This window comes from Papio anubis, chromosome 7 (genome assembly GCF_008728515.1).
Source record: "Papio anubis isolate 15944 chromosome 7, Panubis1.0, whole genome shotgun sequence".
NCBI classification, from domain to species: Eukaryota; Metazoa; Chordata; class Mammalia; order Primates; family Cercopithecidae; genus Papio; species Papio anubis.
The window spans coordinates 71,421,536-71,444,407 of record NC_044982.1 but is presented as its reverse complement, the minus strand read 5'-3'; the positions used below and the strand labels follow the sequence as shown (position 1 = coordinate 71,444,407).

The following is a 22,872-nucleotide window of genomic DNA, read 5'->3' as shown; positions in this document are numbered from 1 at the left end:
GTATATCACATAGCAGAGACAGCAAATCATATGCGAGTAACTGACTTCCTAGAACGGGAAGGAGGCATTTATGACTCATTACCCAGTTCATACTTCTTCACTGTTAGGTGACATCCCCCCATCTGTCACACAGCAGATTATAGTCAGTGCAAGTAAATCATAAAAGATCTTCAGATAAACATAACCAAAGCATTGCTACTGTTTTTTGTACCTTTTTATCTCCTTGAAATTCACCAAATTTTTAATGGCAGTGACAGGAAAATAAATGACATTTTAAGAGTTTTCTGTAGTTATTGAGATTTAGATATAATAATATCCTCATGTAAGTTAGATAAGATTTTCTTTTACCTGTTCTTAAAGGATCTAAAAAGAAGAAGAACTTCCTAACTGCTGTACAAACATAAAAGGAGTAGAAAGATTTTTCCAGACCATCTAATTGTGGCAAAGTAGGGATAAGTTCCAATATGTAGTTTTCTAAATCCTGAAAATAAAACAAAATAAAGTGTTAAGTGTCCAATCTTGATTCTTCATTACATACTAGAATATAATTTCATTACTAAAAATTATTCAGCATTAACACTACATTGATAAAGAAATAAATTCATGACTATTTTAGTGGTAAAACTATTTTACATTAAATTTTGTTTCTCCTAAGTTTTAACATTTTTGAAAAGTAGTAAATTCTATATAGTTCCAAATTCAAAGGGAACAAAGATATTGATTAAAAAGCCTCTCACCTATTTCTTCTCCCCAGGGGTAACCTGTATTATCAACTTCTGATGTAATTTCCCAAAGGTAACAGATACAAATATGAACCAATACATATATATTTCTTCCCCCCCCCCCCTTTTTTTTTTTTTAGATGTAGTCTTGCTCTGTCGCCAGCCTGGAGTGCAGTGGTGCGATCTTGGCTTACTGCAACCTCTGCCTCCCAGGTTCAAGCGATTCTCCTTGCCTCCTCCTGAGTAGCTGGGACTACAGGCACGCACCACCATGCGCAGCCAATTTCTGTATTTTTAGTAGAGGCAGGGTTTCACAATGTTGGCTAGGATGGTCTTGATCTCTTGACCTCGAGATCCAGCCACCTCCGTCTCCCAAAGTGCTGTGACTACAGGCATGAGGCACCGCACCTGGCCTTTCCCTCTTTTTACACACAGGATGTATCAACATACCGTGAAGAGTGCTTTTGTCATTCAGTAATGTATTTTACAGTCATTCCATCTTGACTCTCAAATAGCTATATATTATATCATTGTATGGATGTGCCATATTTAACTAGGCCTCTATTGGGACATTTAGTTTTTTCCTAATATTTTGCTACATGAAAAGTAATACCATAAGGGCTAAGCTAATTATTCATTCATAGATACTGTGGAAGAATATAAAATACAATTTCTGTAAGTGGACCTGCTGGATTGTGGCATATGCACATGTAGAAATTTGATAAGACACTGGGAAACTTCCCATCTCCCCATAAATGCCATGTGAATTTTATACTCCCACCAGTAATGTGAAGGCTATTTCTACAGTTCTGAATTCTGCACACAGGTGTCCCAGGAGCACCACGGTTAATGTACAGGGGTGCATCAGGATATTTTAAAATTTTGAGCGAAACAGCAACATTTGTCAGATACTGCGGACAGATATTGAAATAAGCTAGAACCATGTGCTCAAGGTAGTTCACATTTTCAATACTGAATCTCAATTCATTCCTTTTTTTTGAGGCAGGGTCTCACTCTGTCACACAGGCTGCTAGAGTACAGTAGCATGATCTTGGCTGACTGAAACCTCTACCTCCCAGGCTCAAGTGATCCTCCCACCTCAGCCTCCTGAATAGCTGGGACCGCAGAGATGCACCACCACACCCAGTTAATTTTTTGTATTTTTGGTAGAGATGGGGATTCACCATGTTGCCCAGGCTGGTCTCAAACTCTTGAGCTCAAGCTATCTGCCCACCTTGGCCTCCCAGCGTTGGAATTACAGTTGTGAGCCACTGTGCCTGGTGATTTAAATTTTTTAAATCATCCAGCCCAAAATGTCATGAATATATTCCTCTTTTTTATTTGAGATGGACTCTTGCTCTGTCGCCCAGACCGGAGTGCAGTGGCGAAATCTCGACTTACTGCAACCTCCACCTCCTGGGTTCAAGCAATTCTCCTGCCTCAGCCTCTTCAGTAGCTGGGACTACAATCCTGTGCCACCATGCCTGGCTAATTTTTTGTATTTTTTTGTTCGTTTGTTTGAGATGGAGTCTCGCTCTGTTGCCCAGGCTGGAGTGCAGTGGCGTGATCTTGGCTCACTGAAAGCTCCACCTCCCAGGTTCACACCATTCTCCTGCCTCAGCCTCCTGAGTAGCTGGGACTACAGGCGCCTGCCACCACGCCCGGCTAGTTTTTTGTATTAGTAGAGACGGGGTTTCACCATGTTATCCAGGATGGTCTCGATCTCCTGACCTTATGATCTGCCAGCCTTGGCCTCCCAAAGTGCTGGGATTACAGGCGTGAGCCACCACGTCCAGCCAAATATATTCCTTTTAATGACATAAATCTTTGCAAAGCTAGGTTTTGATGGTTCCTGTGGTAAAGGACCACAGAAAAATTAGTGAACAGGAATGAGGAGGACAAGTGTCCAGTCTAATTCCCAGGTTTAAGTAGTTGTACACATCCCATTAATAACTGTACTTAAGAATGAAACAAAAATATCTTCTTTCAACTTAAGTGTATTATTTTTTCAAGTGGCTAATAAGCTTAATGAATACTCATTAAATTGTTTGGAATTAACTGGCTAGTACGTGAAACTTCTAGGGATTTCTTTTGACTCAGAAGCACTGTGAAAGAATTACTCAAACGCTAAAAATGTCAATTCAAACTTTTTGATCTTTGCTAATTTGATAGGTGAAAAATGGCAACTTAGTGTAGATTTATCTGGCATTTCTCTTATGTGAAGTTAGTTGTTTCTTATGATTAAGAAGCATTTGAATTTTACTTTTTATACATTATCTATATCCTTTGTGCAGTTTTCTATTGGGTTAATGGCTTCTTGATTTCTGGGTGCTTTTTATATATTAGGGTAATTGGCTATTTGTGATTGTTTCAGATATTTCCCCCAGTTTGTTGTTTTCTTTTTACTTTAACATGGGCTTTGCCCTATAGATCTTCTCAAAATTTAGCTGAATTTATTGTTTTCTAGACTTCTGGGTTTTGTCATACTTAGAAAGGCTTTCCCTATTACAGGATTACATATTTAAAAGCCTCCCATGGTTTCTTTCTCTCTCTTTTTTTGAGACAGAGTCTCAGTCCAGTCCAGGCTGGAGTGCAGTGGCACAGTCTCAGCTCACTGAAACCTCCACCTCTTGGGTTCAAGCAATTCTTGTGTCTCAGCCTGACTAGCTGGGATTATAGGCACGCACCACCACGCCTGGCTAATTTTTGTATTTTTAATAGAGAGGGGGTTTCATCATGTTGGCCGAGCTGGTCTTGAACTCCTGACCTCAAGCTATCTGCCCGCCTTGGCCTCCCAAAGTTGCTGGGATTACAGGCATGAGCCACTGAGCCTCGCCATACTTTGAGTTCCTTACATCCTCCATACGGCATCAAGAATGATCTTTTAAAATGTAAATCATATCCTGACAGACTCAGCTTAAAACTTCTGATGGTTTCCCATTAGCTTCAAAGTAAATCCAAAGTCCTTACTGTGGCCTAAAAGGCCCTACATGTGGCCCCTGCCTACTTGTCCAACTTCATTTCCGTTATTGTAATCCTTGTTCTAGCCACACTGGCTTCCTTATGTTCCTAGAACAGGTCCAGGCTTAATTTTGCCTTGGAGACACTGTATTTGCCGTTTCCTCTATACTATGTCTTCATAAGGCTGGCTTCTTTCTCATACTTCATGGCTAAAACTTAATCCCTATCTCAAAAAGATGCTCCTTCCAGCGTACCTGAAATTGTCCACCAATCCCAGTCATCTTCCTGCCTAGTTTACTGTTTTCTTTTTCTTTTCCTTTCTTCTTTTGAGACAGAGTCTCGCTCTGTCGCCCAGGCTGGAGAGAAGTGGCACAATCTCGGCTCACTGCAAGCTCCGCCTCCCGGGTTCACATCATTCTCCTGCCTCAGCCTACTGAGTAGCTGGGACTACAGGCGCCCGCCACCACGCCCAGCTTATTTTTGTATTTTTAGTAGAGTCGGGGTTTCACCGTGTTAGCCAGGATGGTCTCGATCTCCTGACCTCATGATCCACCTGCCTTGGCCTCCCAAAGTGCTGGGATTACAGGTGTGAGCCACCGCACCCAGCCTACTGTTTTATTTTCTACATATAACTTGTTGCTATTTGATTTTATCTGCTTATAATTTAGTGTCTGTCTTCCCACTCTGTTAGAAAAAATAGGTCTAAGAGGGAACAAAAATTGTACTGTGTCCCTGGAAAGATTTTAAAGTATAACATTTAGTATGAGCTAACAGATTCCATCTACAGAAATTTGGGCCAAAAAAAAAAAAAAAAAAGAAAAAAAGAAATCTGGGCAAAACAGATTGTAACAAAGTAAAATGTGAGCCCTACAAGTTTAGAATAATACCTGCCCCCAAATAAATGTTTACTAACTGCTTAATAAGATTTAATAAGTGAATAACACTTTGTATACTCTACTCAGGTTATAAATGTTGGTCTGGAAGCCACTGTCTTTCAAATTAGTAAGACACAAAGCCTGGGTTTCAAAAGGCAATGGGCCAAGAATGGAAGAAATACTTTGAGAGAAGTGTTTTCTTTCATTGAGAGAAGGGGAAAATTATTCCTTTTTAGAAACAACTACAGAAGTACACTGTTTCTTTTCTCTCCCTTTTGCCCATCTCTCTTTCAATCTTTGTTTCCATACATGGAAAGAGGCAAGACAAGCAATAACAGGGGACCGTTTTTATAAATCAATATTGCTGTTTCTATAAATCAAGTGAACTGCTAACAAGAATTCTCAGAGCTAGGGAAGTACTGCAGTTTGGGACTCGACCTCTAAACAAGTACCAACAGGTGGCTAATTATGTCTTCCTTGCTAGAAAGAGATGGCCAGAAGCAAGAGCCTTTTATTGTCAAGTTGGTCTGAACCTTAAAGAGAATTGTAGTGTACCCCTGGAAAGGTTTTACAGTATAACTATTCAGAATGAGCTAATAGATTCTATCTACAGAAATTTAGACAAAACAGAATGCAACAAATTATAGCAGGAACCATACAAACTGTAACAAGAAATTTACATTTAACTCATATCTGAATAATTATTTGATTAATTAACTTAGTTTATATTCATGCCCAACTCCCTTCCCCTCTCCCCTATAACCTTAAAAAAAGCACTGTATATTTGGGAAAAAAGCCTGAGGTGAAAAATAAGTCCATATAATTTAGATACCCGTATTTAGAAGAAGCATAGCCATTTGGGCCATGAAGTTATAATTCTCTGTTGATAACTTGGCCTAATTATAGCAGTGCCTAATAGGAAACAAGCAGCCTCTTGGTAACTGACCTAACAACCTTAAACCCAGAGGTGGGAATACAGTCACATTCATTTTCTCTCTCATATTTTCTTTTTTCTTTTTCTTTTGAGACATAGTCTTGCTCTGTTGCCCAGGCTGGAGTGCAGTGGCATGATCTCAGCTTACTGCAACTGCCTCCGGGGTTCAAGTGATTCTCTTGCCTGAGCCACTCTAGTAGCTGGGATTACAGGCATCTGCTACCATGCTCAGCTAATGTTTTTGTATTTTTAATGATGGGGTTTCACCATGTTGGCCAGGCTGGTCTCCAAGTCCTGACATCAAGTGATCCACTCACCTTGGCCTCCCAAAGTACCAGGATTACAGGTGTGAGCTACCGTGTCTGGCTTCTCTTATATTTTCTTAAAAAAAAAAAAAAAAAGGTGTGGGGGAATTCTTGGCCCTTTAAAACATAGTGACACACTGATATCATTCATGAATAATCAAGTTTTTCAGTGATTTTTAAATGTTAAAATGCTACATTATTTTTATTTTCCCCTTTAAAAGGCTTTTTTATTTTTTTGAGATGGAGTCTGCTTTTGTCGTCCAGGCTCAAGTGCAACAGCCCGATCTAGGCTCACTGCAACCTCCGCCTCCTGTGTTCAAGCGATTCTCTTGCCTCAGCCTCCCGAGTAGCTGGGATTACAGGCGGCCACCACCATGCCTGGCTAATTTTTGTATTTTTAGTAGAGACGGAATTTCTCCATGTTGGTCCGGTTGGTCTCAAACTCCTGACCTCATGATCTGCCTGCCTCAGCCTCCCTAAGTGCTGGGATTATAGGCGTGACCCACCACGCCCGGCCAAAAGGCCTTTTTTTATTTTTAAAGTTTGAAGAAAAAGAATCTAAAAAGGAATTTGTATAGTCAATATACATTGAACACTTGTTTAGTAACACATGTCATTTATTTAAAAAAAAAAAGAAAAAAAGAAAAAACCAAACCCCAAAACAGAAACATCCTGTGTCTCAACAAAAACTGTATGGAATCAACACCACTGAGGTCTGTGGAAAGAAAAAGAAAAATCTGTTCCCTTTGCTTTGCTGGAAGCTGGAAGGTGCTAGGCCCCTGTGTAGTAGTGCATAGAATTCTAGCTGCTCTCCTCTATTGAGCACACAGTATACTATGTCTCTATGTGAATATGGACAGTAAGCATTTACCAACCTCTCCTTGTCTACTGTCTCTTGTTTAGAAAAAGAAAACAAATTTTACAAAATGGGGTTATAGAAGGTCAGCAAAAGGTAGGTTTGAAACGTTTGGATAGTTTAAAGTGAGCATTTTGACAAAGTTGCTTTTCCTTTGGCATGTTTAATTGTGATTTTTAAGGGACATCCTTGCATGACATTTTAAAAATAAATTCTCTCTTTTTTTTTTTTTTGAGACAGGGTCTCCCTCTGTTGCCCAGGCTGGAGTGCAGTGGTGCAATCTTGGCTCACTGCAACCTCCGCCTCCTAGGTTCAAACGATTCTCCCACCTCAGCCTCCTGAGTAGCTGGGATTCCAGGCGTACGCCACCACAGCCCAGCAAATATTTCTATTTTTAGTAGAGAGGAGATTTCACCATATTAGTCAGGCTGGTCTCAAACTCCTGACCTCAGGTGATCCGCCCACGTCGGCCTCCCAAAATGCTGGGAGTACAGGCATTGGGAGTACAGGTATGAGCCACCGCACCCGGCCAATATATATATATATTTTTTTGAGGCAGAGTTTTGCTCTTGTTGCCCAGGCTGGAGTGCAATGGAGCTATTTTGGTTCACAGCAACCTCCACCTCCTGGGTTCAAGTGATTCTCCTGCCTCAGCGTCCCGAGTAGCTGGGATGCTACCACAGGTGGCTAATTTTGTATTTTTAGTAGAGACAGGGTTTCTCCATGTTGGTCAGGCTGGTCTCGAACTCCCAACCTCAGGTGATCCGCCCACCTCGGCCTCCCAAAGTGCTGGGATTACAGGTGTGAACCACCACACCCAGCATAAATGCTCTCTTAATGATGACTTTAACCCTGCCACTCCATGGGAGAATCAGTAGAATCTGTAGGATCTTATTTGGAATTGACATTCTCTATTGTAATTTTGTTTATTTTTAAATTTGTTTTTTGTTTCACTGAAAAGATGATGTTCAATTTTAAAAGTTGAAAGTGTACAAGTTGCTTTGTTACGGTAAAACTAAATATGTACACACAAACACATACAAACAGAAATAAAACAAAGCATTATATGAATAGCCTGTAATCCCAACACCCAGTGATAACTACAGTTTACATTTTGATGTCTATAAGAGTTAATATAATGTCTATAAGGTTAATACTTACAGATTCCCGAAGGTACCCCTGCCCAGCGACATCATATAAACTGAGTCCTATTCTTGTTTGATGAAGCCAAACTGACAATAAATAAGAAAATGAAATGTAATTCTTAAGATTTATCCTTTAGATATGAAAAAGGAGATAAAGAGCTAGATTTGAGACGAGCTAATCTAGTAACTCTAAAAACATTTCTTCTCGCCACAAAATTGCTTGAAACAAAAAACCATAGAATGGCAGAGTTCAACAATTCTATCATGACTAAAGCTATAATAAAACTGACACCTTGAAGATACTGTTCTTTACCAATTAAACTTGGTGTTCCACCAAACAGGGACAGCTAGTATAATGTTATGCCTTCATTGAAGCTGCTTTTATTTCTGAGGTTAATTACAGCAATCAATTATTAAAGATTGTATACAGTAGGCTTTCACAGATTATTATAGCACTTGTAGGAATCATAAGTCCAAGCTGTTTAATAGATGCTCCTTGAAACTGATATCGCAGTTGTGGGTTTGAAACTATCCTTTCAGTCAACTCAACTTCTAATATCTTGGTAAAATAAAATTATCAGTAAATTGAAATTATTTCAAATCACCATACATTAAAATCCTTGGTTCAGCTCTTAATATTTCTAGTCTACTATTATCTTTAAGATACATGAAGGTTTAAAAACTTTTTGTTTTTTTATGATAACCCAAGTTTATGTAACACATCTTGGTCAAAAGATAAGAAGTTCTACTTCAAACTTAGAGTGATTTCACATGGAAGAAATACTTATAAAAGCACAGACCAAAAACCTACTTGCTTCCCACATAAGGAGTTCAAGCACAGTAAAAATGAATCACCTTTTCTCATGACATAATTAAAGAACTGCATGATGGAAATTCTTCCATATGAATCTGTATGAAGGAGTTTAGCAAAGACTTTTGCTGTGAAAAATTGCCTAAGAAAAGAAAATAAAGATTTAAATGATCTGCCAACATAAGAGAAAATGCCTTCTACATAAATTAGAAAATGGCATAAATTCATACAATAAAAAAATGAAAGAACAATAGAGACTGCTTATAATTCAAAAACTTAAAGTATTAAGCCCTACTTTGTTTTTTTGTTTTTTTGGTTTTTTTTTAAAGAAACAGAGATTTGGCCAGGTGCGGTGGCTCTTGCCCGTAATCCCAGCACTTTGGGAGGCCGAGGTGGGAGGATCACGAGTCAAGAGATCGAGACCATCTTGGCCAACATGGTGAAACCCCGTCTCTAGTAAAAATACAAAAAGTATTTGTATTCAGTATTTATATTGTATTATACTGTATTTATAATTATAATTTTATTATAATTATAGTATTTATAAGTATAATATAATTATTAATAATAATATATTATTCTTACTTGCACTTGGGAGGCTGAGGCAGGAGAATCACTTGAACCCGGGAGGCGGAGGTTGTAGTAAGCCGAGATTGCACCACTCCACTGCAGCCTGGCGACAGAGCAAGACTCCATCTCCTGTCCTCAAGTGATCCACCTGAATTGGCCTCCCAAAGCACTAGAATTACAAATGTGAGGCACCATGCCTAGCCTAAGTCATAAATGTTTGCATTCTTTTTTTTTTTAATTAAAAGTTTTATTTTGCAGAGATGGGCATGTGAGCCACAATGCCTGGCCTTGCATTCTTTTTTGTTTGCTTTTGTCTGTCTTAAGGCTCAAAGTGTCATAAACTATATTCTTTTTTTTTTTGATGGAGTTATTTAATAACTTCATACCAATGTGATTTTTTGACTGTAAATAATTTTATTAAATTTCATTAGAAACTTAAATTGACTCAAATGTCATACCATTTACTTCAATTAATATTTGAGGATTTATTTTTTTTAAAGGCAGGGTCTTGCTCTGTCACCCAGGCTGGAGTGCAATGGCTTAATCACAGCTCATCCTCCCGAGCTCAAGCAATTCTCCCACCTCAGCCTCCTGGGTAGCTACAGGTGTACACCCCCACACCCAGATAATATTTTTATTTTTAGTAGAGACAAGATCTCCCTAAGTTGCCCAGGCTGGTCTCAAACACTCCAGCTCAAGCAATCCTCCCACCTCAGTCTCCAAAACTGCTGGGATTACAGGTGTGAGCCAGTGTGCCTAGCCAATATTTGAGGCATTTAAAATGCTTAACATAACATATTCTTTTGTTAATTATATTATTCTTACTTGCACTTTGCTCCAGCCTTTTCACCAACCTTCAAAAAGTTTTCATAATTGATCATCGCTTCCTCTCCAATCATAGGTGGTGTCTGGTGTTTGTCCAGCAAAAACCATAAGTTCTTAAGAGAATTGTGGAAGTGAAGATGTTATAAGTTAAAAACAAGATTTAAAAATGTAGTTAAATGCGTGCTTTCCACTAAAATGATAGTTTGTTAGCAGAGTCAATATTAAGATGAATCTCATGCCCTATTGTCTTTTTGATTACTAACAATAAAAATAACATGTATTGAGTGCCTACTAAGCTTTTGATATACACTTCCTCTTTAATCCACATAACTCTATGATACAGTTAGCTATCCCTACTTTAGAGATGATAATCCAAGCACAGAGATGTTAAGTCCATTGCCTAAAGTCGTATAGCAGGGCTGAGATTTGAACCTCTGTAGTCTGACCCTACAGCAGTGGTTCTGAACCTTGGCTGCACAGTATAATCACCTAGAGCCTTAAACAACAATAACAAACAACACTATTTTTGGGGTATATGACCCATGCAAACTCAGCAGCTGTTTCTGGTGGGAACTGCTGCTTCAGAGCCTATGCAGTACCACTCTGTAGTATGGACTTCATTAGGCACTAAGAAATCTTGCATGATTTAAGTAGTACAAATGGGAAGTGGTTAACATCTAAAGCAACTTTTTGCTTAGTTCTTACCTGTAATTCTTCATTATCTAACAATTCTCTGCTTTTTCTTTGTAGAAAGACAGCTCTTGATTCCTCTCTTAATTTCTGTAGTAACACTTCATCTTCAGCAGGCAGCTGAAAATACAACATAAATTTCTACATGTAAATTTTAGACTACCGGATCCTGTAAAATGTATGTGGTCTCCTAAAATAACTGTATGCCACAGCCTCAAATTATTTCTTGTATCTCACCTTAATTGTGCTTAACATTTGTTTAACAAAAACTGATCCACAGAGAATCAGTGATCAGCAAGACTGGATCTCTGCCCTGAAAAAGCTATTCTAAAAGCTAGTCTAGTCCAAGTTTCATTTTATTTCCTTAAAGCACTGTGTTTCCATTGTCACCTTAGAATGATATAGAATTGGCTGGGTGCGGTGGCTTCCTTAGAATGATACAGAATTGGCTGGGTGCGGTGGCTTCCTTAGAATGATACAGAATTGGCTGGGGGCGGTGGCTTCCTTAGAATTATACAGAATTGGCTGGGGGCGGTGGCTCACACACCTGTAATCCCAGCTGTTTGGGAGGCAGAGGCAGGTGGATCATGAGGTCAAGAGGTCGAGACCATCCTGGCCCCGCCTCTACTAAAAACACAAAAATTAGCTGGGCATGGTGGCATGTACCTGTAGTCCCAGCTACTCAGGAGGCTGAGGCAGGAGAATTGCTTAAACCCAGGAGGCGGAGGTTACAGTGAGCTGAGATTGTGACACTGCACTCCAGCCTGGTGACAGAGTGAGACACTGTCTCAAACAAACAAAAAAAAAAGATATAGAATTAAATGAGGATTAACTGAAGATTGACAATTTCAAAACCACCTTTGCAAAATTATAACAGTGAGAAAATGATGACAGTGAAAGAGACCTGACCTAACCAACTCCATCTTGTTTTTAACCTCCAATCTGCCCTTGGTCATTCCTGGGCATGGGCCAAGATATTAATAAATTTGGGAGAAATTTAGTTTATGATTTAAATGATAATAGCTCATCCCCAAACTAAACTGCCTTTGTAAAACTAATGAAAGGCCACCACGTCAGGAGGATGAGAAAGACCAGAATTCTGCTAAGATGGAGGCCAGTTAAATGATTAGCAGTCATTATTCCAGAAGTCACAAAAATCTGCAACATCCTCAATTACTCCTGTAAGTAACATCACTATTGTAGTACACAGGACCAGCCTTTTGAGATGTCTTCTCAGGCTTTTGCACTTCTGACTACCTAGTGGCCCCTCTTGGACCAGCCACTCCTCTGTGGCCCCAACCCAGAAGCAGACTCAGCAGGCAAGGACCAGGACTGTTTTTCTATATCCGTGTGATTGCATCCCCAACCAATCAGTAGCACCCATTCCCTAGCCCTCTGCCTACCAAACTATCCTTGAAAAACCCTAGCCTCCAACTTTTCAAGAAGGCTGATTTGAGGAATAATAAAACTCCTATCTTCCATTTAGTTGGCTCCATGTATATTAAATTCTTTCTCTCTTGCAATTCCCATCTTGATAAATTGGCTCTATCTGGGTAGCAGGCAAGAAGAACCTGTTGGGTGGTTCTCACCTGTAATTCTTCTTGTCCAGCAAAAACCATTTATTCTTCTTGTCCAGTTTTAGGAAAGCATGCCTGTTGAGATTGGATCACCTTCGTTCTTGGAGATGGTCAAGGCAGTGCCTATTATGTTGGCCTCCCAGGCAAGAGGGTTTGTCAACTGGGGTGATTTCCATGAGCAGAGCTTTAGAATGACCCATTCCAACCTGACTTAGAACAATCTACTTCATTTCTTCTTTTTTAATTAATAATAGAGGCAGGGTCTTGCTATGTTGCCCAGGTTGGTCTTGAGATCCTGGGCTCAAGCAATCCTCCCACCTTGGCCTCCCAAAGTGCTAGGATTACAGGCATGAGCCACCACACCTAGTCAGAACAATTTACTTTAAAGAGCTCTTCTTCCTCTTCTACATCTTAGCCCCATTAAATGTACCTCAGTAAACCTTAACGTCAAAACTCAGGGTTATGGTTTTTACCTTTCATTTCCAGGAACTAAGATGCCATCCCTCCCATCAGAAGGAACAGAGTTAAAAGAGTACAAACCAAAAATAAAATTCTAAGGCTCCCAACAATCTGAATGGTCTTCCTCCTCAGTCAGGGCCCTTAAAATTTAACCTGAGAGACCGTTTCAGGGCATGATGGGAAGTGAGGGTCAAACATGCCTCATTCTACCTCTCTGGCATTAACATCAACACAGACTTTAAGTCTAATAAGAAACATTTTACGACCTATTCTCTCTGAAGCCTGCTAGCTAAAAGCTTCATCTGCATGATAAAACCTTGGTCGCCATAGCCTCTTAACTTAACCCAGACATTCCTTTCTGTTTGATCCCTGGTCTTTAGAGAAACTCAACCAAGTGTCAACCAGCAAATGTTTGAATTTACCTGTAGCCTGGAAATCCCGCTTCAAATTGTCCCACCTTTCTGGACCAAACCAATGTATTTCTCAAATGTATTTGATTGATGTCTCATGCCTCCCTAAAACATGTGAAACCAAACTGCACCCAAACCACCTTTGGCACGTGTTCTCAGGATCTCTTGAAGGCTATGTCACAGGCCATGGTCACTCATATTTGGCTCAGAATAAATCTCTTCAAATATTTTAGAGTTCGACTCTTCATCAACAGAAGAAACATTAGGAGGTGGGGATGGGGCTGCAGTTGGGGCTGACTGAGATTGTGTTCTAGTGACTGTAAAGGTAAACTGAGGCTGGAGCCTAACCAGGAACGAAGACACAAGGCAAATGGCAGTGAGAATAGCCTTTATTAGGACTCGCAGGCGAGGTTCCTCGGTCCAAAGGTGCGGGCCGAGGAAGTCGCGCTGAGGGAGGAGGGTAGGGGCTTTTTATAGCCTGAGAGGTAGGGAAGCTGGTTGTACAAACAGGGCCTGGGGAGTCTTGAAACTACTAGGGCAGGAGTTGAGTAAGGGTCATGAGGAAGGGGTCTTTGGAAACTGTTTAACTGAAACTGCTGTTCACGAACTTGTGAAATGCAGGTGAGCTGCAGGTCATGGGGGGGTGTGGTTGCCCAACCAGAACTCTGATGCATGTAAGTCTGTGGGTGTGTACAAGGGTGAAGGGAGTCTTTAACAAAAGGCCTGCTACGCCGGGTAACACCGCCATGTTGGGTCTAACAGTGACTAGTTAACCAGCTAATCAGCCAAGGAAAGAAATGGTGACTCAAGATAATACGTGTTTTCTCTGAAGCAGTGGGGACCACGGAGAGGAAGAAGAAAGAAGGGAAAGAACTTTTTTACAAATCCATAGCTGCAGACAGGAAACCATCTAAGATCTAGAGGTGGCCCAAGAGAGAAGTGACACGAAGACAGGGAAAAAAGGAGATTCCCTCAGAAACCAGAAAAAGAAGGCGAAGGTTTGGTCCTGGAAGTACAAGAAAGTTCAGTCCTGGCCTCAGGAATGGGATCACACCATTCCTATCCAAGAGCTGTTAGGAATGACACAGAGTAGGAAAGGGGGCTTGGGTCAGCTCACTCCCACTACGGCACTTTTTCATGCATTTCCACTCATCACAAAACCCACGCCATCACCTCACTGATACCACAATGTCTGAACCATGCCTTTTACTCAAAAGAATTCCAGTAACTAGCCTTAGGAGATAACCAGAGTTGTGGAGTGGGTGTCCTATCTAGGGAAGGAACGCTGAACAACTGATTTACAGCCTTGTTGCCTCTAGCCAGACCAGGTGGCCCACTGCTCAAGATAACCATAGCAACCAGATAATGCACACCTGCATACCCTACCTGATCTGCTTTGCCCAGCCCAGCCTGCATACCCCACCCTAATATCAATCCCTGATTTAAAAAAAAAAAAAAACCCTACCAGCTCTTTTCAGAGAGTCAGGTACTCTCTCTCCCTTTTGTGTTGAGAACCCAAGAACTTGTGTTCGATAACAGTAAGATCTTATTTAAGAATCTAGGTTAAATGAGATAATACAAAAGGCTCTGTGTGGGAAAAAGAGAGATCAGACTGTTACTGTGTCTACGTAGAAAGAAGTAGACATAAGAGACTCCATTTTGTTCTGTACTAAGAAAAATTCTTCTGCCTTGAGATACTGTTAATCTGTAACCCTGCCCCCAAACCTGCCCTTGCAGAGACATGTGCTGTGTCTACTCAAGGTTTAATGGATTTGGGGTTATGCAGGATGTGCTTTGTTAAGTGCCTAAAGGCAGTATACTTGTTAAAAGTCATCAGCATTCTCTAATCTCGGGAACACAAACACTGCAGAAAGCCGCAGGGACCTCTGCCTAGGAAAGCTATGTATTGTCCAAGGTTTCTCCCCATGTGATAGTCTGAAATATGGCCTTGTGGAAAGGGAAAGACCTGAAGGGTCTGTGCTGAGGAGGATTAGTAAAAGGTCTCCTGCCCGTCTCTGGGCAATGGAATGTCTCGGTGTAAAACCTGATTGTATGTTCTATTTACTGAGGTAGGAGAAAACCACTTTAGGGCTGGAGGTGGTACGTGCTAGTGGCAATGCTACTCTTAATGCCCTGAAAATGTTTATGGAGATGTTTGCATATGCACATCAAAGCACAGCACTTTTCCTTAAACTTATTCATGACACAGAGATCTTTATTCATATGTCTCCTTGCTGACCTTCTTCCTACTATGACCCTATGGTCCTGCCACTTCCCCTCTCCGAGATGGTGACGATAATGATCAAAAAAATACTGAGGGAACTCAGAGGCCAGGGCGGTGGCCTGGGTCCTCTGTATGCTGAGCGCTGGTCCCCTGGGCCCACTTTCCTTTCTCTATACTTTGTCTCTGTGTCTTTCTTTTCTTAAGTCTCTCGTTCCACTTGATGAGGGAAACGCCCACAGGTGTGGAGGGGCAGGCCACCCCTTCACTCTGCAGTGCTTAGACACTCAATAAATGTCAATTCCCTTCTCTCTCCCCTAGGTTATCAAAAATATTCAGTTATCTAGCTGCCCCTATTTAAGAAAAGTGTGAAATGCAAAAAGCAGTAAAGGTATGTATGATGTAACCCCATTTTAAAAAATACACAGATACCCACAAAAATATGTAGAAGGATTCATATAAAATGTTCTGTTTACATTGTTGGGTGATGTTGTTATGGGAAGAGATCAACTTGTTTAGCCATATTTTTTTCCTTTTCTACAATAAATATTGTTTGGGTGAGGGAGAAAGGACAAGATGGAGGAAGGTGAACAAGAAGGCACAATCCATGTTGCTTCTGGGTTCTTCCTCATCAACTTTCCAGTGCGTGGGAAAATGCAGCCAGCGCCAGGGAAGATGTAGATCAACCGAGCATGCACCAGGTGATGTCAATCCAAAGAGATCGAAACTTACCCGGCCACGCCTATGGAGACGCCCCTATCCCGCCCTTATCCTGCCCACTGCCCTCCCCCTTCCAGTACCAATGCATAAAAGTTTGCTGCCGCCAGGAGCATTCGTGGGCCAGAGAACCTCACCTGAGAGCGCCGGCGCGACTTCCCTGGCCCCCCAACACCTGAGGACCAGAGAACCTCGCCCGAGAGTGTGCGCATATTTGCAATAAAAGACTGCCACTTTCTTATGTACTTTGGCCTCATGTTTAATTATTTAGCTCTCTTAAATTAAATTAAATTAAATGAAACAAAACAAATATGGGCTAGCATTACTGGCATATGATTCTTAAAAGGTTGAGAAGTATATATAAATGTTCAGTGAAAAAAATTTGCACTTGAAGAAATATTTCAGTATCCGGATAACTCACTTATATAAACACCTTAACCTGTAAGAACACTACCTAAATAAATGTTTACTATATTTGCAAATAATGTTATAATTAATAGAGTTAGAAGGTAACAGGTTCAAGGGACATCCAGCTAAGATTCCAGTTAACTTGTATAGTGGTTACATTTTCCATAATACTAAATAGATATTTTTTGGTAGACCTCACTTTCAGGTATAAATAGCTTTCTTTTTTAAAAAAATAAATAAATAAAATAAAATAAAAAGATGGGGTGGGCCCGGCATGGTGGCTCACACCTGTAATCCCTGCACTTTGGGAGGCCGAGGCAGGAAGATCACCTGAGATCAGGAGTTCGAGACCAGCCTGGCCAACATGGCGAAACCCCGTCTCTACTAAAAATACAAAAACTAGCTGGGTGTGGTGGCACACACCTATAATCCAAGCTACTTGGGAGGGCTGAGGCAGGAGAATCGCTTGAACCTGGGAGGCAGAGGTTGCAGTGAGCTGAGATCAGGGCGTTGCACTCCAGACTGGGCAACAGCGAGACTCCGTCTCAAAAAAAAAAAGATGGGGTGTGGGGTGGTCTTACTACGTTGCCCAGGCCGGTCTCAAACTCCTGAGCTTAAGAGATTCTCCCTTCCTCACCCTCTCAGAGTAGCTGGGACTACAGCTGAATGCCCTACCATACCCAGGTTGTAAACAGCTTTTTTTCTTTTTTCTTTTTTTTTTTGAGATAGGCTCTTGCTCTGCTACCCAGGCTGGAATGCAGTGGCATGATCACAGCTCACTGCAGCCTCAACCTCCTGAGCTCAAGTGATCCTTCCACCTCAGCCTCCTGAGTAGCAGGGACTACAGGTGTCACCATCATGCCTGGCTAAGTTTTTTTGGAGAGACAAGATCTCACCAACTTGCCCAGACTGGTTCTCAAACTCCTGGCCTCAAGTGATCCTCCTGATTTGATGGCCTCCCAAAGTGGTAGGGTTATAGGTGTGAGTCACTGCTCCTGGCCAACCTTTTTTTTTTTTGTGACAGGGTCTTTGCTCTATCACCCAGGCTGGAGTGCAGTGACCCTATCGTAAATAGCTTTTCTTAAGGCCTATTTTGTCTATATGTCTCTTCAAGCCATTTTCAGAGTTTGGCACAGGGAAAGAAATAGTCAAGTGAAATTCCTTTTTGTTTGTTTGTTTGTTTGAGATGGAGTCTTGCTCTGTCACCCAGGCTGGAGTGCAGTGGCATGATCTCAGCTCACTGCAACCTCCACCTCTCAGGTTCAAGAGATTATCCTGCCTCAGCCTACTGAGTAGTTGGGATCACAGGTGCACATCACCACTCCTGGCTAATTTTTGTATTTTCAGTAGAGACTGGGTTTCACCATATTGGTCAGGCTGGTCTCGAACTCCTTACCTTGTGATCCACCCACCTTGGCCTCTCAAAGTGCTGGGATTACAGGCATGAGCCACCATGCCTGGCCTCAAGTGAAATTCTTTAAGTTTTCCATTTTCAATCGATTTTTTGGTTTAGCCTTGAGCAAAATTTTAAAACTTTGTAACAAAGCGTTGTATACCTGATAACACAATCCAATAGAATACTTACTACTAATAGCTATAATAAAAATTAGAAAGAAAAAGTTTAACAACTTTGTGTTTACATACCCACTTAAATCTAAACTTGGGGTTTTATTGGGCTCAAAATGTTTTATAATAGTGATAAGATTACAATAAAATAATAAATATACAAAATTTAAAATATAATCCTCTATTCTTAAAACATAAAATTCTGGTCCTATTTTTAAAATTACTTTTTTCTGGGGGTGGGAGGACAGGGTCTAACTCTGTTGCCCAGGCTGGAGTGCAGTGACACAATCACGGCTCACTGCTGCCTCGACCTCCTGGGCTCAAGTGATCCTCCTGCTTCAGCCTCCTGAGAAGCTAGGACTATAGGCATGCATCACCATGTCCAGTTATTTAAAAATAAATTTTTTTTTAGAGATGGGGGCTTGCTATGTTGCTCTGGCTGGTCTCAAATTCCCAGACTCAAGCGATCCTCCCGCCTCAGCCTCCCAAAGTGTTGGGATTATAGGTATGAGCCATCTTGCCTTGCCAAAAATTGTATTTCATTTTTAAACTCTGCAGGACATTTGATTAGATACTACTTACCCTATAATAAAACCGGGGAATGGTCTTATAGAATTCATTTGTGTTTTTTCTACCTCCTTTCCATTCGGAGTAATATTTTGTAAATAAATCCATTTCTTCATCTTTTAATTCTTGTTCACTTTTTTTTTCTGGTAACAAAACAGATTAAGGGGAGCACTTTTAAAATCAAGCAGTACTTTTACTCAGGTCATCCTATATATTAATAATTTAATTAAAATAGTTGCAGTGCCAAAAAGGCCTTCACAATTGTGCTTAGACACTAAGCATATTAACTTTTCTGAAATACCAAGAATCACTGTCTTCTACTGAAGCAGCCTCCTCTACATCTTCAACCATTTCTCAGCATGCTCCCTCTACTTCTGTTTATTGCTAAAGCTAGTCTCTTCCTCAAGTCATTACCTCTCCTACAGGACTCTGTAGAGTGCTAATTCATTCAATGAAAAGAATTTACTGAGCACCTACTATGTACAGAGAGCACTGTAGTAGACATGGAATGAGGGGTGAGCAAGACAGCGCCAGTCCCTGACCTCATGGAGTTTCAGCTTCACAATCACTGTTTCTCTACCTAATGTAGAGAAAACAAACAAAAAAACATCCTCTGTCTGAAGCTCAAAACTCAGGGCTCTATTACCCTGCAACTCGCCTGCTATTGGCACGTGGCTGTCTCATTCAGCCAATTCCTCCCCACTTATTTGTGGACTACAGTGACCAGTACACAGTGTTCTTCACAAGGTCCTGCAATCATTTAGGACAAATAAACATTTATGTGGGTGACCATGGGTCCTGCAACTCTAAAAACTTTCACCTCCAGTTCATTCTGCCATTTGGTTCTACAGCAAGATCACAGATTTTACTTGTACCTTTTCTGAAATCTTAAGCTCAAATATACTCTCAGATCATCCTTACTGGTAATTCAAAACCTCACTGCCATAGCATTTCCACTTCAGCCTCACTGAGCTCTTGAATTCTGTGATCTGTTTTCTCAAAAGTTATTTTACTCTTTCTGGTCTCATTTCCTTCCCAACAAGCCTGTAATTGTTTCCTTGAATTCCTTTTATGACTGTATTTCTGCTGCATCTGTTTACTGTGAATTTTTTTTTTTTTTTTTTGGAGATGGAGCTTTGCTCTTGTTGCCCAGGCTGGAGTGCAATGGCACAATCTTGGCTCACTGCAACCTCCGCCTCCCAGGTTTAAGTGATTCTCCTGCCTCAGCCTCCTGAGTAGCTGGGATTACAGGCATGCGCCACCACGCCTGGCTAATTTTGTATTTTTAGTAGAGATGGGGTTTCTCCATGTTGGTCAGGCTGGTCTGGATCTCCCGACCGCAGGTGATCTGCCCGCCTCAGCCTCCCAAAGTGCTGGGATTACAGGCATGAGCCACTGTGCCTGGCCTATTATGTTAATTTTTAACTTTAGACCAAACCTGTAAGTTAATTTCTTTACTATGGCTCAGTGCTGTTGGAGAAAACTGCAAAATTTTTCAAGTAAAATCAAGACTGACAACTGACCGCTGAAGTTAACAATATGACGGTCAATGATGATTCTTGAGAAGCAGGAATCTGAGACGAGTACAGATTTAACCAATAACTGTCTTAACAAATATTGCTATAAGGGGAACAGAAAAATGAGGAATGGTTAGAGGTGGAAATTAAGAAAGTTGAAGATGGGAGAAATACCAGCATGTTTATATGCTGATGGGAATGATTAAAGAAAAACTGATGATGCAGGAGAAGGGACAACTGCCAAGAGTACATCCTGCAGCAGGCAAAAATGGAATCTACTACAAAGGATAGGATCTAGTACACTGATGAAGGAACCAGACTTAAGCAGGTGCTGTACAACCTATATAATTTGCTTATTATTTTATTATTTCTCTCCACACTAAAGTGTAAGTTCTACAAAGACAGGGATTTATGTGTGTTCTAAGCTACAATGGTACTTGGCACAAAACAGGCATGAAGTAAGTATCTGCTAAAAGAATGTAGTGTGTTCAAGAGTTAAGGGGTCAAAAAAGCACATAAAGTACAGGTACCTTCTTTTGTTTTTGAGACTGAGTCGTACTCTGTCACCTAGGCTGGAGGGCAGTGGCACGATCTTGGCTCACTGCAACCTCCACCTCCTGGGTTCAAGTGATTCTCCTGCCTAAGCCTCCTGAGTAGCTGGGATTACAGACACTCGCCACAACGCCGGGCTAAATTTTGAATTTTTAGTAGAGACAGCGTTTCACCATGTTGGCCAGGCTGGTCTCGATCTCCTGACCTCAGGTGATCCACCCACTTCAGCCTCCCAAAGTGCTGGCATTACAGGCGTAAGCCACTGTGCCCAGCCAAGTACAGGTAACTTCTTTGAGAAGTTTTCCTATAAAGAGTGCAGAGAAATGCAGCAGAAGCTGGAGAGGAATGTGGGATCAAATGACTCTTTTTTTTTTTTTTTTTTGAGATGGAGTCTCGTTCTGTCGCCCAGGCTGGAGTGCAGTGGCATAATCTCAGTTTACCGCAACCTCTGCCTCCCGGGTTCAAGCGATTCTCCTGCTTCAGCCTCCCAAGTAGCTGGGATTACAGGTGCGAACCACTGTGCTCAGCTACTTTTTGTAGTTTTAGTAGAGACAGGGTTTCACCATGTTGGCCAGGCTGGTCTTAAACTCTGGACCTCAAGTGATCCACCTACCTCGGCCTCCCAAAGTGTTGGGATTACAGGCGTGAGCCACAGTGCCCGGCCCAAATGACTTTTTTTAAGACAGGGTCTGACTCTTGTCACCCAGGCTGCAGTATAGTGTCATGATCATAGCTCACTGCAGCCCCAAACTCCTAGATTGAAACAAACCCTCCTTCCTTAGCCTCTAGAGTAGCTAGGACTACAGGGGTGCACAACCACCAGGGCTAATTTTTTTACTTTCTATTTTTGTAGAAATGGTGTTTCACTATGTTGCCCAGGCCAGTCTCAAACTCCTGGCCTCAAGCGATCTTCCCACCTTGGCCTTCCAAAGTGCTGGGAGTGAGCCACCCGGCCTCCCAACAACACTCCCCCCACCCACCCACCTTTTAAAAAGATGGGTGATATTAATAGCACACTTGTGCTGGTGAAAATGATCCAGCAGAAGGAAAATCTGACGATGTATGAAAGAAAGGATGAGGCTGGAAGGAAGTCAGTGAATACAGGAGAAAGAATGCAATCTAGTGGTGGAGTGGAGGACCTCTTAAATAGGAACATGGACAGTTCATCATTTTAACAGTGAAGCCAGAGTGTATGGGCACCTGTGGGGTTGTGGGGCTGAAAGAAACGTTAAGGGGGACAGGTGAGGTTCTCCTTTGACTGCTTTTTTTTGAGACTGAGTCTCGCTCAGTCGCCCTGGCTGAAGGGCAGTGGTGCAATCTCGGCTCACTGCAAGCTCCGCTTCTCGGGTTCAAGCGATTCTTCGGCCTCAACCTGTGGAATAGCTGAGACTATAGGCGCCCGCCACCACAACTGGCTAATTTTTTTTGTATTTTTAGTAGAGACGAGGTTTCTCCGTGTTAGCCAGGATGGTCTCGATCTGCTGACCTCGTGATCCGCCCGCCTCAGCCTCCCAAAGTGCTGGGATTACAGGCCTGAGCCACCGCGCCCGGCCAACTGATTCTCCTTTCTTAATGAGATATATATTTAAAAAAAACAAGTTCATCAGCTTAAAGTAAGAAGTGGGTAGGACAGACTGCAGGTGTAAGAGATGAGAAGAATGGACTGTAAAAGAGTGTTGCCTGGGCGCTCACGTCTGTAATAGCAACACTTTGGAAGGTGGAGGTAGGAAGACTGCCTGAGCCAGGAATTCGAGACCAGCCCTATTAACATAGCAAGACCTCACCGCTACTAAAAATAAAAAATTGGCGGATGTGGTGGCGTGTGCCTGTACTTCCAGCTGCTTAGGAGGCTGAGGTGGGAGGATCCTTTGAGCCCAGGAAATCGAGGTTGCAGCGAGACGTCACTGTGCTGCTGCACTCCAGCCTGGGCAACAGAGGGAGAGCCTGAATTAAAAAAAAAAAAAAAAAATAGTGTATCTAGGGAAACACAGATTGGCAGTTTGGGAGATGAAAATTGAATGTAGGAGAATGAACGTCCAGGAAAACACGGTAGACATGACCGAAACACCTACTTTAGCTTAGTGGACATTTAGCTTAGTACTAAAAGTGAGATAACTCGGCGGGGCGCGGCAGCTCACGACTGTAATTCCAGCACTTTGGGAGGCCGAGGTGGGTGGATCACGA

The 22,872-nt window shown here is 41.6% G+C and overlaps 1 protein-coding gene across 4 annotated transcripts in view; it reads right to left on the bottom strand.

Annotated features, from left to right (window-relative positions):
• Positions 1-22,872, bottom strand: part of PPP2R3C (protein phosphatase 2 regulatory subunit B''gamma) — a 36,351-nt gene that overhangs the window by 12,104 nt on the left and 1,375 nt on the right. For 2 of the 4 annotated variants that reach the window (XM_003901700.4, XM_021941126.2), the window contains 6 exons: positions 18,635-18,762; positions 10,710-10,814; positions 10,005-10,117; positions 8,654-8,751; positions 7,815-7,885; positions 349-481 (listed from right to left, as the gene is read on the bottom strand). In XM_003901700.4, the coding sequence (XP_003901749.1) occupies positions 349-481; positions 7,815-7,885; positions 8,654-8,751; positions 10,005-10,117; positions 10,710-10,814; positions 18,635-18,762 (648 nt within the window). The remainder of the gene's footprint in view (positions 1-348; positions 482-7,814; positions 7,886-8,653; positions 8,752-10,004; positions 10,118-10,709; positions 10,815-18,634; positions 18,763-22,872) is intronic. The other 2 variants (XM_021941129.2, XM_021941128.2) reach the window with 1 other exon arrangement.